The sequence below is a fragment of the Theobroma cacao genome, chromosome 1 (assembly GCF_053813885.1).
Source record: "Theobroma cacao isolate CCN51 chromosome 1, ASM5381388v1, whole genome shotgun sequence".
Classification (NCBI taxonomy): Eukaryota; Viridiplantae; Streptophyta; class Magnoliopsida; order Malvales; family Malvaceae; genus Theobroma; species Theobroma cacao.
Genome location: NC_142639.1, coordinates 31586340 through 31601031, shown reverse-complemented (window position 1 = coordinate 31601031; position 14692 = coordinate 31586340). Strand labels below are relative to the sequence as shown.

Genomic DNA, 14692 nt, shown 5'->3' with positions numbered 1-14692 from the left:
TTGCAAAACGTGAAATTTTTAAACATGTAGTCCATGCACCAAATGGTGTAAAACTAGTGAGATATAAATGGGTATTTGTGCAAAAACAAAATGAGAAAAATAAGATTATTAGATATAAAGTAGCTTGTCGTATAAGATTTTACCCAAAAACCTAGTATTGATTATGAAGAGACATATTCTCTTGTGGTGGATGCAATTACATTCGATATTTAATTAATTTGGCACAATATATGAAAAGCTTGAAATGCATCTGATGGATGTAGTTACAGCCTATTTATATGGCTTACTTGATAATGATATCTATATGAAAATTCCTAAAGGATTTAAGTTGCTTAAAGTACAAAATTTAAATTCTCGAGAAATTTATTCGATCAAATTAAATAAATCTTTATATGGATTAAAATAATCCGAATGAATGTAGTATAATTGCCTTAATAAATATTTGTTGAAAGAAGGCTATAAAAATGATCCCATATATACCCATGTGTTTTTATAAAAAGATTCAGATTTGAATTTGTGATAAATGTTGTTTATGTTTCTAACCTAAACATTATTGGAACTCTTGAAGAGCTATCAAAAGCCATGGATTATTTAAAGAAAGAATCTGTGATGAAGATCTTGGAAAAACAAAGTTTTATTTGCGTCTTCAAATTGAACATTTGACAAATGAAATTTTCGTTCATCAATCTAATTATATAAGAAAAGTGCTAAAATGATTTTATATGGATAAAGTACATCTATTGAGTTCACTGATGGTTGTAAGGTCACCAGATGTGAAAAAAAAATCCTTTTCGACCTCGTGAGAATAATGAAGAAATTTTTAGTCATGAAGTACCATAACTTAGTGCAATTGGAGCACTAATGTATCTTACTATCAATACACAATCTGATATATCATTTGCTGTGAATTTATTAGCAATATATAGTTTTTCTCCAACTTGAAGACATTGGAATGGAATTAAACATATATTTCAATATCTCTAAAAAACAATGGATATGGGCTTATATTATTTAAATGCATTAAAATCAAATTTAATTGATTATACAGATGCAGGATAATTATCTGATCCACACAAAGCTCGATCTCAGATATTTTACTTATTCACATATGGAGGTACGACTATTTCATAACATTATATAAAACAAACTATAGTTGCTACTTTTTCTAATAATATAAAAATTTTAGCAATTCATGAAGCAAGTTGTGAATGTGTCAAGTTAAAATTTATAACTCAACATACTTAAGAAACATATGACTTGAGAAACATATGACTTAAGAAACATAGTTAAGTTATATATTCAATAATTTAAAAATTGCATTATGATTGTTTGCATCACTAGCATTTAAAAAGTGAAAATAAATGAGAATCTTATTGATAATAAAATTTTTCAAGAAAATTACAATAATAAATTTCTTCAAAAAATTGTAGGTTCTCGAATCCTAAATATCTCTGCTTTGTAAATGAGAATCTACATTTTCTAATGAGCCTAACTCAAATTTAAAATTTTTATTAAAAATAAAAATTCAATTAAGTGACTAATCATATTTCAATTAATAAATTGATAACAACTCTTCACAATTACCAAGATAGAAAATATGCCCTACTTTAATTAACCAAGCAAACGGTTAATTATTAATCTCGATTTTAATCAATAGCCTATGAAACATAGGGATATTAAAATAAAATCATATTTTATTTTAATCAAATTCTTGTTTTAACCTACTGCCCTGAAAATAATGTAAAACAAGAAAGAAAAAAAAACATAATACCTAAAAAAGCCTCCTAAATTATTTGAAATATTTTAAATAAGTTATTGTTCTTTTATAACATTTAATCAAAAAAATTTTTTTTTCACTCAAATAAATTTTTATAACTAATTATTGATTTACTGTTATTAGTCAAAATACTCAAAATATCACTGATCATTTTATTTCATGTGACATTAATGTGATATTCTAACTTGTTATAATGAATGATAACATGACATGACGTACTTAACCCTTTATATCATTATCACATGGATATAAAATAACAAGTGATATTTTGATTAATAAAAATTGATCAATCGTTAATTATAAAAATTTATTTAATTTAAAATAAAAATATAAAACATTAATTAAAATTAATAAAATAATAAAAACTTTTTTAAATAATTCAGAAATCTTTCCAAATATTGTGCCAAAGCTTTGCTTTCAAACTGTCACTTTGTTCAAAGTTTCAGTCCAACTAATATCAAAAGATGGCAGAATTAGCCTTGTATTTTTGTTCCCTAGATTTGTTGCGACAAACACGGTCTTATTCGGTGGTTCTTGCGTGTGCAGGAATTGTACATGAATAATGCCTTCATGTATTCTTGTTTTCAGGTAGGTCTAAATCTAAAGATGAAACCTTTTACATCATTTCATTTTGCGATTAAAAAATTCTCATCTTTTTATTGTATTAAAAAAAACTATCATCCTTTAATTTACATTACATAAATGTCTAATTTTAAGATAAAATTAATAGTCAATCAGTATCAGTTGATATTTCTGTTTACGTAAATAACAATTGAAGTGACCACATAACAGTTGATGTGGAATGAGTGAACATTTTCCGTGACTAAATGGTTCTCTGATTTTTATTTAATATTTCTCGTGTTTATTATTTTAAATTAACTTTTTCCTCTTTGAAAATTTCAAAGTAGGATGCTTCAATATCTTATTTTCTTCTTCTAGTGATATGATATGACATACTTTTAATTGTGTATCATATGGTCCCATTACCTTAGGCCCTAGTTTTGTATTTTCTTTGGGTTAGATAGTGCCCCTAACCCTATGTTCAGGAAAGAAAATAGAAACAAAAGGAGAGGGTAGGTTTCAAATTTTAAAGAGGAAATGATAGTTTTGATTAATGCAAAAAGAAGAGGAAAAAAAGGCAATAGAGAGATTATCACGTATCTTTTGCTTAGTTAATGAGTGAAATTTAATTAAAAAATATATAAGTAGTAATTAATCTATAATATATAAAAATATATGTATGTTGGAAAAACTTTTTAATTAAATAAAACTGTCATATTTGTTTTTAGATTTATAAATTGTTATTTTAAATATTTTTTATTATTAACATTAATAAGATTTGTCAAATTAGTAATATATAAAAGTTCTAATTGCATTAAAATAATTTCATTAAAAACATTTTTCATAGCAAATATTAATAAGCTTTATTTTATTTGTAAGTTATAATTCTAAATATATTGGATGTTCTCATTAAAAAGATTTATTTTTCTAATTTTAACAATATTAAATAATATTTAGATTAATATTACAAAATTTCAATTATATATAATTGAAATATGAATTGTCTTTTATATATAATTATCTTTCAATTATAATTATATTATATTTATACACAATTAAGTTTATACTTTAGAAATGTTTTTATTTGATAAACAAATGCTATTTTAAAATAAATATAAATATAAGTATTCTTGTGTAATGCATGTGGCTATAAATATTAATGTTTATCAAATATACTTTTAAAGATAATAGTATTTGTTGTCCCGTGCGTTTGCAAGTGAACACTTATTTTTTATTTATTTCTAAATAATAATATATATTTTTAAATATAAAGTTGGAAATATAAATCATTAAAATGATATTAATTTATAAATTATTCAATTTTAATGAAAGGTATTGAATGCAATTAGAATTCTTATTTACAAATTGTTAAATTGTATTAATATTTAAGATAAAATATTTTTAAATAAAAGTCTTTCAATACAATTGAAATTCTTATTTACAACTTAAAATGATAATTTAGAAATAACACGAATAAACCGTCATCAAAACTTAGAACGAATTAATAATTATTGTTAAAAATTGATTTACTTAAAAGGTGTATGAAAACCATGTTATGCATTGTTTTTAAGGTTCACATAGCAGCCTAGCTCGATGAGTTGCGTGGTCAAATTGACGAGGGAAAAGGAAAAAGGAAAAATGAAGTGACCCAATGCACAATCAAAACATGAAACAAATTAAGGCTAATTAGCAAGGATTAGCCTGACAAAGTTGGAAAATAGTATCTCTAATCTCAAGCATTAACTCTATTTTATATGGTTCAATATACATCGTGTTCGCAGCTGTCTTATGTCGTAGACAACTGGTAGATAGGGACACAATACACAAAGGACATACAACTCTTTTCAGCTTTGGTATAATATTTAAAAAAAATTCTAAATTATATAACAAAATTTAAATAAATCTATATTCTTTTATTATAATTAATTAAATTTTTATATTTTTATTTTAAATCAAATAAATTTTTATAATTAATGATTGATTTACTGTTATTAATCAAAATATTACTTGTTATTTTATATCATATTGTGTTAAGTATTAACATAATATGTTGATATGTTATAAATGGATGATGATGTGTCATATTGATATGATATGATAACATGATCATATGACATCTTTCGTCTTTCACATTAATGTTATGTTAATATTAGGTACGTATAAAATGACAAATAGCATTTTAATTAATGATATTTAGTTAATCGTTAGTTATAAAGAGTTATTTGACTCAAAATAAAAATAGATAAACTTAATTAAATATAATAAAAAATAATTTTTTTAAATAATTTAAAAACTTTTTTAAGTATTATGTTTTCAATCTTTTGGTATCTTTGCTTCAATTTCTCAATTCCAATGGTTTTTCTCTTTTTCTTTGTTCTTTATAAGACTTTAAAACTTAGTATTTTGCATCTGTAGTTGTAAGTAGTCAAACTTTATGAGACTTTAACTATATAAGTTTCTTGTGTATACACATTCATTAACAATTATAAAGAGTTAATGAATTTTCAAGTTCAATAATTTGTATTCATATATGCAAAATGGCTAAACAAGTGATAGTTTGAACTTAAAATTAAGTGGTAACGAAATGATGGATTAAAATGTCTTAAATGCAATTACAATGATAATAATAATAGTATTACTATTTTGTAGTGTAAAAGGCGAAGGTAGGGATGTATAAATTCAAATCAAACTGAATCGAAATGAATTCGGTTATTTCGGTTTGGTTAATTTGGTATTCGATTATTTCGATTAATTAAATTCGGTTAAAACGGTTTAATCGATTTGGTTTTTGGTTTGGAATTTTCCCAATCGAACTAATTGAAGTAAGTAATACTTGTATTATGAAGGGTAATTTGGGGTTTTCTTAACTTAGATAATTAAAGTATAAGATCAAAGAAGATAATATTAACTCCATATTTTTTATTGGCAATACTTTACTTAAAGGAAACAATTATATTGAGGGCGGATACTATGTTAATATATTTACTTGATGAAGATAAGTGAGCTTTGAGTTCAAAATACAAAATAAAATTCTTCATTCTTCGTTTTTTATTTTTCAATTAAAAAATAAAACAAAAAATCTCAATAATTAAAAAAACAAAAAAAAAATCTCAACATGAGATCCGGTAAAAAATTGCCACATCCTTGCATTTTTTCCCACCATATTCATGAGTTCGTTTTCAAAACCAAATTGAAATAATCAAAATAATTTGGTGTTTGGTTTTCCGATTGCTACAATTGTTTTGGTTTGATTTCAATTTTTTTAAAAAAAGAGTTTATTTTTTATTTTAAAATTTTAAAAATTAATTTTACCGAATTAACCGTTTCCATAACCCTAAGAAAAAGGGTACAAACAAATTGGAGGCTTCTTGAGTGTGAGGCATACAAATTGGAGGCATTGCTTGCATATTTTTATGGGCTTTTGTTGAGTAATAAAAGAAGCCCAAAGTCCTGACCCACTGATTTTTCGAATAGTTGGGCTACGAGGCTGAGCGCTGTGCTATATTTGTGTTGCCTGCCAGTGCCAGTGCCAGTGCCAGGCATTGCTTTGCATGGACACACTATGCCTGATGTCGCTTCCACTAATCCAAACTCTCAAGTGAATGGCTCTCCTTGCTACACACCATCCCTGTCCATTCACCACACCAACTCACCAACTAGTATCTCTTTAAACTATCTTCCATACCCTCTTTCCCTCTCTCCCTTCTCCCCACAATGGCAACTCTTCATTCCCTGGCGTTTGCCTCTCCTGTCTCTCACACCTTGCTCAACCAACCGCGTTCTCTTTCAGGTACCTACTATCCTCTTGTTTCCTAGATGCAATGAATGATGACTTGGCATATGGGAATGCTTTAATTTGATTTGTGGTTGCATGAGCGTTTCGAGGACTTGTCGAGCGTTGTTTCCTTTAAACTTTTATCTTTCAATTACAAATTTCATACATTCTTTGAGTTCAACTGTTATGTTTGCCAGTTAATTTGATTTACTGATTTATCTGTTATATATGTTTATGGATAAGTTTGGTTAAATGCTGGTCTTAAAATCCAAGTTTCTCAAATTTTTCATCTTAGGCCGCGACTTATTATTTTGTCAGAACAAAATGCAACATTTTTTCTTTTATTTTTTTAAGAGAATTTGATGGTAAAATTTAGTAAATTAGGATTAATAAGATTAAGAGATTCAAATCCATATTTGTTAAAAATTATCTTTATGTAGTAATGGGTAATCCTATTTATTGTATATATTTTGTCGAACTTTTATTATCAATTTTCCTTAAATAAATAATAATTTTTTGTTATTTTAAAAGGTTCTATCATACCTGAAATGAAATATTTGAGGAATGCTAGATCCTAAAATGAGGGTTTAACATTTACAACTGGCAACATATTCTTTCAAACCAGTAGAATTGAAGCCTGGAGAGATGGATGATTCATTGTGAAAATGACAAGAAGTAGGCCAATTCCAAATTGACTCTGTTTTCGCTCATGTTGAGAAACAGAAAGTAGTTGGCAAGGGATGAATATTTAGATTTAACAATGTAAGATTTTAATTGTTTATTTCCTTGAAGGGTATAGAATGCAAGATTCTTAAACATGCTTGGTAGCGCACTGGAAAACGTAACTCGTGTAAGGCCTTTTAATATTATGTAGGAATACCATCTTGGATTGTTCACCGGAGTGCGAATTCGCTCTTCAATGGGCAATCTTTACAATTGGCCCATTCACAGCTGTCTCCAACAAGATGGAACTCTCAGAAATGTGGACCAATAACAATGATTGTTAAACCAACAATTCAGTTCATTCAAGGAACTGATGAGCAGACGATACCGGATGTGAGGCTAACCAAGTCAAGAGATGGTACAAATGGCGTTGCTATATTCAGATTTGAGCAACCGTCCGTTTTTGACTCATCAGGTGAAGTTGGTGACATCACTGGTTTTTACATGATTGATGAGGAAGGGGTTCTTCAGTCAGTTGATGTGAATGCCAAATTTGTAAATGGGAAGCCTGCAGGAATTGAAGCAAAGTATATAATGCGTTCTCCCCCAGAGTGGGACAGGTTCATGAGATTCATGGAGCGATATTCTAATGAAAACGGCTTGCAGTTCATCAAAAAATGAGGCAATGTATATTCTTCTCTTGTCGTACTCTTTGCTTCCCTCAGTTTCGTCGTTGGTGTTGTGTAAGTTTTGTCAAGTATAACTTGAAGCCTGGGTTAAATCCAATGTAGGTTTTATGCGGATGCCTTAATGGGTTAGATCCTATGTAGGTTTCATGAAAATAACTTATCACTTCCTTCTAGCCAGCAAAGTTTTGTGGTCTGTTCTATCTTCAATTTGTACACTTCATTTTCATGTGTGTCAAGATGACTGCTGGTAATTCTTCATTTGATAACTAACTAGGATTATGTTATCAGAGCTGGATATCTCAGAAGAGATGTTTTGCGGGTCAGTTACATATTGTGCTGTTGTTAGATGAACTGCAGATCACCAAGGAGCTCAATCAGGCATTTCTTAACAATTTCTCTTCCTCCTTATTGATTGACAGATTTAGTTGTTGTACATGAACGTGGAAATAACAGCCAGAAATGCACTGTGTGGATGTTTCTAAGTAACAATGTTGTTACTTAGTAGTTCTTGATAGATGACTGTTCACAGGAAACAAAAATGATATGGAAGATGTTTAGTTAAGGAAGATTCCAATTGTATGTTATAAAATGGAAGTTATTATTATCAGTTCACTCTTCATTTTGATGATGAAGAGGCTTTTGCCAATATTTTTTTTTCCAATTTTCTACCCACTTAAACATGGTATATTCTCAACTCAAGTATTGATAAAACATCAATTCTTTCAAGCTATCCCAATAAGAAATTAAAATAAGAACTAGTAAAAGTAGCTGCTGAGCTGCTGCTACTTCCAAGTGACTGAAATGGGACTTCGAACCCTATAGAAGTTATTGTGAGCATTCACCCATGTCAACTGCCCTTCTGCAAAGCTTATCCTCTTTGTTTTTGTTTTCTTCCTTGATATTACCCATATTCTGTAACTCAAACTTTGATTGATATGCTCGAATATTAACCTCTGAGGTTTGACTTTCACCTTGACTCCCTCAGGAGCCTTCACTTCCACTGAGTAGACGGAATGAGGACTTCCCACATTTGTAAGTCGCCTTGTGATCATCTTACTCTTCATTCCCTGCTTGAAAGCTACGGTAATGGAGGGGTAATTGAGGGTGAAACCCCTGTTCATACGTAAAATCTCACTGCAACTCACGTTCTTGTGCGTGATTGTAAAAATTTCTGATCTTGTGTATCCAAGTGTGCAAAGATGAATAACATATTCATCTGGCCTGATATCATATATCAATCCTGGATCGATGGCCCTATCAGGGTTCACATGTCCAGCTCCAATAGCAAAAACATCAGCCGGTTTGTTTCCATCCGTTATTGGTTTTCCCCTATGGTCATTTGCGTCGGCAGATGTCATTAATGCAGACTTGATAGCTGCTGGGGTCCATGTTGGGTGTGCTGAGTGAATCAGAGCTGCAATTCCACTGACATGAGGACATGCCATGGAAGTACCGGACATGACTGTGAAATTAACTCTTCTAGTATCTTCTGGAAGACCAGTGGGACCTAAATTCTGAGGCCAGGCAGCAATGATGTTAACTCCTGGAGCAATCACATCTGGTTTGAGGATTGAAGAATCATATAAATTGGGCCCTCTGGCTGAAAACAGTGCTACGGTTGGTGCTCTTGACCTTCCAATAACAGTTCCACCAAAAATGATTCGAGCTCTAGGACGACTGGTAGTGTTTATGTAAGCCTTTAGACGTACTGCCTCTGCATAACCAATCTCGGTTGCTGGCAAGACATGGGCATCGACTGAGTCTTCCTCGAGGTTTATCTCTGTATTTGCTAATATCATGGCAGCACCACCGGCTTCTTTGACCGCTATACCTTTTTCTGCCCTTCCATTTACACCTCTGTCACAAATAACCATTTTGCCTCCTACTTTAGCCCTTGGGAGAGACCCTCTGAAACAAAATTCACTTCCGCTGTCCCCACCGGTGACGTAGACCAGTTCAAGTTCCTTTTTGGCGCTCCGTAACCTGTTCCCTGGGTATACAGATTCTCCATAAATGAATTCTCCATTACCCATCCGAACTATGGCTGGAAACTTTCGGTCAAGTGTGCTAGCACCAATGGTAGCAATCCAGGGAGCTATATTGGCTACTGAGCTTTGAATTGGGCCATTGTTTCCTGCAGCACAGATTACTGATATTCCATGTTCTACTGCGCGAAAACTGCCAACGGCTATGCTATCATCAAAAAGTGGCAATGGGAAGCCACCTAGTGAGAGTGAAAGCACATCAACTCCATCCGCAATTGCAACATCCATCGCAGCTAGGATATCAGAGCTATAACAGCCATTAAACCAGCAAACTTTGTAGACAGCAATGTGGGCTCCAGGGGCCATTCCACGGGCCACACCAGCACCATTACCAAGCACACTTGCCATTGGAACAGAAACTCCTCCGGCTGTGGATGATGTATGAGTTCCATGTCCAGAGGAGTCCCTGGGTGATATATACTCCTGAATCATGTTTGCTGAACGCGTCACGGAGGACACATGATGACCTTTTATAAAGAACCTAGCACCGATTAGTTTACGGTTACAATTCAAGGCATTGAAACTTTGCCCTTCTTGGCAAATCCCTCTCCATTTCTTGGGAACAGGCGGCATTCCTTGATCATTGAAACTAGGACTCTCTGGCCAAACTCCGGTGTCAAGCACTCCAATAATTGTTCCCCGACCCAGTCCAGACTTAAACCAAGCACCATCTCTAGTCGTACTAAGCCCCAAGAACTTGTAAGAATAAGTAGTGTGAATCTGGAGCAGCCGGTCAGGTCTGATTGCAACAACATCAGGCAAACTTCGCAACAACTCTAGCTCAGTTTCACTTAGCTGAGCTGCAAAACCATCCATGGCAGAACCATAAGAGTAGAGAAGACGAGAAGAAGGGTCTTCCTCGGAGGAAAGAGTTTGCTCAAGAAATGAGAGATGCCACTGAAGCTTAGTAGGAAACAGTGAGCTGGTTACACCATGCGGATGCAACTGAACTATGTAAGTCTGAAGAGTGTTTGCACGGACAGAAACCAAGTAGAGAAAAAGGGTTGAACAGAAAAGCTGTATTTTAGCTTCCATGGAGAAGTTGAGACGATGCTACTTGGAATTCGATGAAGGATCTTGCAGAGGAGGTGGGGGGTATTTGAAGGAGCAGAAGAGAGTTCAAACCTGGTTTGGGAGACATGCTTGAGCTCTGGGTGAGAATATGAAACTCGTGAAATATAAGAGCTCTTCATCACGAGGATCCCTTGTTGTGGCAGGGAGAGATGGCTCTGCTGGGTTTTTTGAGGGAGCTGAAGCACCAGATCTCGGCCTCACGAGATGTTATGCTTCGTTTTAATACATTTAGTTTGCGCATATAGCCGTTAAATTCTAAAACTATGAACCATTTCAATATGCTTATTGCTTCAACATCATTCCATCAGTGAGTGAGCCTTCTTGAAAGGGGAAAATATAAAGAAACAGAGTGAGAAAGTTTTAAGTAAAACGTAGATAAAGGCCATTAAATGCTAGCAGACGCCATCTATGGCTCCCTCTCTTTTGCCCAGGATTTATATTCCTTTGTCTTTATTGCTTTTGTTTTATTTGGGTGGTTAATTCCTTTATTTTAAATTCTAATGTCCTAATAAGGTATGCTACCTTCAAACTGAATACCAGTAAAATACGTAAGTCCAGGTTATTGACACCAGAGAAGAAACTTGGGTGTGAATTCATCAGTTGAAGCAACGGGGAGGCTCAGCAGTGTGCTGTGCTGTCAGCTTTGGACATTGACAGTTGAATCACAGCTTAAACCCACATTTTTTTCATTTGTTTTTTTGTTCTTTATAATTCCTTCGGTGGGACGCCCAAGTGAACCTTCAAGGCTGTAAGCAAGCAAGCAAGCAAACTCTTATTTAATAAAGGAAAGAAAAAAGACAAAAGACCTCAAGCAAGTCTAAACCTTGGGGAAGATGTGGGGCGTAAGGCCCATATGTGGATTTGCTGGCTCCAATTATTTCTTCATCTAAACCACATGCATTTTTCATTTGTGTTCTTTTTCCGGGTTAATATAATTCAGTTACTCAAAACAAGATATCCCACATGGTAGAATGCCAAGGTCAAAAATAGTGACAGTATACGATGAACAATCTCCAAGAAAACATGGGGAAGTTTATCCTGATTAACTTGATGTACTTCAACAGCTTAACGGTCAACAAATATAATAATCTTGTAAAAATTAACTCATATAGCCAATGCTTAGTTTTATAGCTTTGCAGCAAAACGAATTCAATAAAATGGTTGACAGTACAGAAAAGTTTATTCGCAAATACCCACGATGAAGCAAAAACCACCAGTTATTAGTTATTATTTCTTCTATGCATTGATAAGACAGGAACATAGACAGACAAACTGACAAAATCTCAGCTACAACAATACGTTTTAAAGAATCACTACGCAAATGGTAGCTCGAAAGGAGAAAATTCTTTATCAAGGGCTGTGTTTGCTGCAGAGAATATTTATCTATGTTATAGTTTGAAACAAGGATTCGGGCCTGATATGCTTGGTGGCAGTATCTGTAGTTGATGCACAATAAGGCCTTCACAAGGTTATACCTGCAATCTACCCAACTCAAAACAGTAACTCTTGCTTTGAGACTCGGAGGGTGCATTAAGCTTCAGTTCAATTTATATACTGCTTCATGACTTCCAATTATGATTGATCTCTCTGCTCATTCTTCCAAGAATTTTTTGCAGCTTCTGCAGATCGATCTCTCTGCTCATTCTTCCAAGAATTTTTTGCAGCTTCTGCAGATTGATCTCTCTGCTCATCCTTTGGTTTTGAGAAGAAAGGATCCCATTCATGAGCTCCAACCTCGCGCTGTCCTTCATCTAACAAGTCATATTTCCAACTATTTTCCTCCACAAAGTTATCATATTCTGTACGACCTTTGATAATGTTCCTCCTCAACCTTGTAACTTTGTCAATGACTGCCTGTACAGCAACATCAAAAGCATCTTGAAGAGTCTCCAATTTAGAGCGAGGATCTGAATATATCAGCCTTGGAATGAGATTTATGACCGCCTCTCTCATGATCCTCACTTGCTCGGGAGAAATTTGATTAAGCCTCTCCTCTATGCTAACATTCCTTTTACGAATATCATCCTCTGGGATAAACACTGAATATGTAGTATAGTTTTTAGGAAGATGCCAAGTATACTGTGTGTACGCTGAGCCAGGATGGAAGAAGACAGGAATACAACCAGCCAACATTGAATCAAAAGCAGATCGCCGTGTGTATGAATCTCCTTGGGGTTGTAGGCAGAACAGGGAGCTCTGGAACATCTGCATTATACTGCTAGGGGAATGACACTTGCTCTCCCCAAAATCACATTCCAACAACTTGCACACTTTTGAATTCTTACATTGATCGATGATCTGCCCTCTTATTGACTTGGGGTTTCCAGGACGTGGTGCACCAGCAAAAGAGAACAGCCACTTTCTCTCCAAATTTCTCATCCGATTTTGCCAGACAAACACTTCCTCATCCTTTGCAGGATGGAAGTAGGTCGGATATGGAATGCCAAAATCATTTGCATTCCAGGGACTTGACTCAACCACAAGCATCGACATATTCCTTGCAGCAGGTAAAAACAGAAGCTTATTACCCCAATCAGATTCCTCATCAGTTAATCTCCTGAAATCCCATGTAATCCTCCCCGCCACCAGAAAATGATCCTTCCCTCCCATTATACCCCACTCAGGCCTCTTCATCAGCCAATCAACCAAATCAAGTGAAGCAGCATCCCTCCTCGAGATATCGTATCCCCAAAGATACCTTGCTATATCAAACCCCGCATAAAAGGGCACAAAAATCGCAGCTGCAATCGAAGAATCATTCGTCAAGCACTCATACTGCTTCATCCGATTATTGAATATCACATCCACTGCAAACTGATTTGTGGCATACCACCCGGTATTCTCAAACACCCCTTCCACATTCTCAAGTGGGGGACCAAGCCCTTCATTACTGGTAAACTTACACATATTAGTCCAAAGACTCAAACTCTTACACTCCTTAAGCATGTTCTCATTAAACCTCGGAGGAAGATTATGCACATAAATATACCTTCCCCCGCATGGATCACTCTTGTTTTCCACCGTCCTCAAAGCTCTCATAAACGGGTAATTCACCACCCTTTCACCAGCTGCATTCCTAACGGGTTCCACAGGTGGTTTCTCCTTCTCTATACGGGCATCGGTCACCCGAGCAGGGATGGAATCAACATTAACAAAAGGAGATTCTAATTTGACTGGTTCTGATATAACTGATTCCTCAACTGCAGTGCTGCCTCCCAGAACTACAAAATGGAAATACAAAAGCAAAATCCAGAAAAAAGCTGATAAAGAAGCTAATAAACAGAGCCGGGTTTGTTGATTCTTAGGGGAACCCTTCTCCATTGCTTCTGAAGTAACCAACGCCACTGGGCGGCGTCTCATCAGAGTTCAATCAAACGCTAATCAACAGATCCCACACATAAAAAAACCCAACTTTCTCACTTGATTTCAGGCTATCAAATGAAAAAGAAAATTAAAAACCCCAAAACCCTAAATCTCGATTCTTCGGCTTAAAATGAAAGCTACAGTAAGTCCTAAGCTTGAAAACAGATCACCAAAAAAACCCCAAAGACTGGAACTGCAGAACTTAATAAATACACTAAAATGGCATGAAATTGAATCTAATAGTTAAAAAAAAAGGGGAAAAAAAGAATATTTAGAGTTGAGAGAAGAGAGGGAATTTATCTGCAAGAATCAGAAGGAGTCAAAAATGAGAGATTATCTTGATCTGGTTACGGATCTTTTGGATGAACTTAATCAACGAAACGAAGTAGAAATATAGAAGAGATAACTCGGATTTGGAGCCAAGGACTGGCTGGGGATTTTCTTTATTTCTTTCTTTCTTTTTTGGGTGGGAACTTTCTTGGAAAATATTTTGACTGAAATAGGGAGCTGGAAAATGGAAGGGGGGATGGAGAGCGCGTATTAAAGGGCGAGCAGGGAGGGCGGCGCAAATTAGCAGAGAGTGCGCCGAGGGGTTGTCTGTTGTCGGTAGCCGCTGGGATCTGGCCACGTGGGACGAGGAGAGGACGTGTTGAAATTGATTGAATGATGTAAAATTCCTGAAATTACGCCCGCATGGAAAGTGAGGAAAGGGGTCCTCCGCTTGGGGTCTGAGCAGGGACAGTAG

General features: G+C 34.2%; 3 protein-coding genes across 8 annotated transcripts; 1 reads left to right on the top strand and 2 right to left on the bottom strand.

Annotated features, from left to right (window-relative positions):
* Positions 1 to 5889: 5889 nt before the first annotated feature.
* PSB28 (photosystem II reaction center PSB28 protein) lies at positions 5890 to 8072 on the top strand. 6 transcript variants are annotated; one of them, XM_088803135.1, is made up of 4 exons: positions 5890 to 6128; positions 6988 to 7458; positions 7754 to 7784; positions 7885 to 8072. In XM_088803135.1, exons 1-2 carry the CDS (start codon positions 6053 to 6055, stop codon positions 7455 to 7457), a joined length of 546 nt encoding a protein of 181 aa, XP_088659261.1. In that variant the 5' UTR covers positions 5890 to 6052; the 3' UTR covers position 7458; positions 7754 to 7784; positions 7885 to 8072. The 6 variants fall into 6 exon arrangements, with proteins under 6 accessions (XP_088659261.1, XP_088659264.1, XP_088659246.1 ...); XM_088803138.1 differs by having other exon boundaries at positions 6988 to 7463; XM_088803120.1 differs by lacking the exon at positions 7754 to 7784.
* A 175-nt stretch (positions 8073 to 8247) lies between these two features.
* On the bottom strand, positions 8248 to 11028 carry SDD1 (Subtilase family protein). Its single transcript, XM_018113884.2, has one exon. The coding sequence runs from the start codon at positions 10543 to 10545 to the stop codon at positions 8248 to 8250; it is 2298 nt and encodes a 765-aa protein (XP_017969373.2). The 5' UTR covers positions 10546 to 11028.
* A 663-nt stretch (positions 11029 to 11691) lies between these two features.
* On the bottom strand, positions 11692 to 14476 carry MUR3 (Exostosin family protein). Its single transcript, XM_018113988.2, has one exon. The coding sequence runs from the start codon at positions 13942 to 13944 to the stop codon at positions 12157 to 12159; it is 1788 nt and encodes a 595-aa protein (XP_017969477.2). The 5' UTR covers positions 13945 to 14476; the 3' UTR covers positions 11692 to 12156.
* Positions 14477 to 14692: the final 216 nt, after the last annotated feature.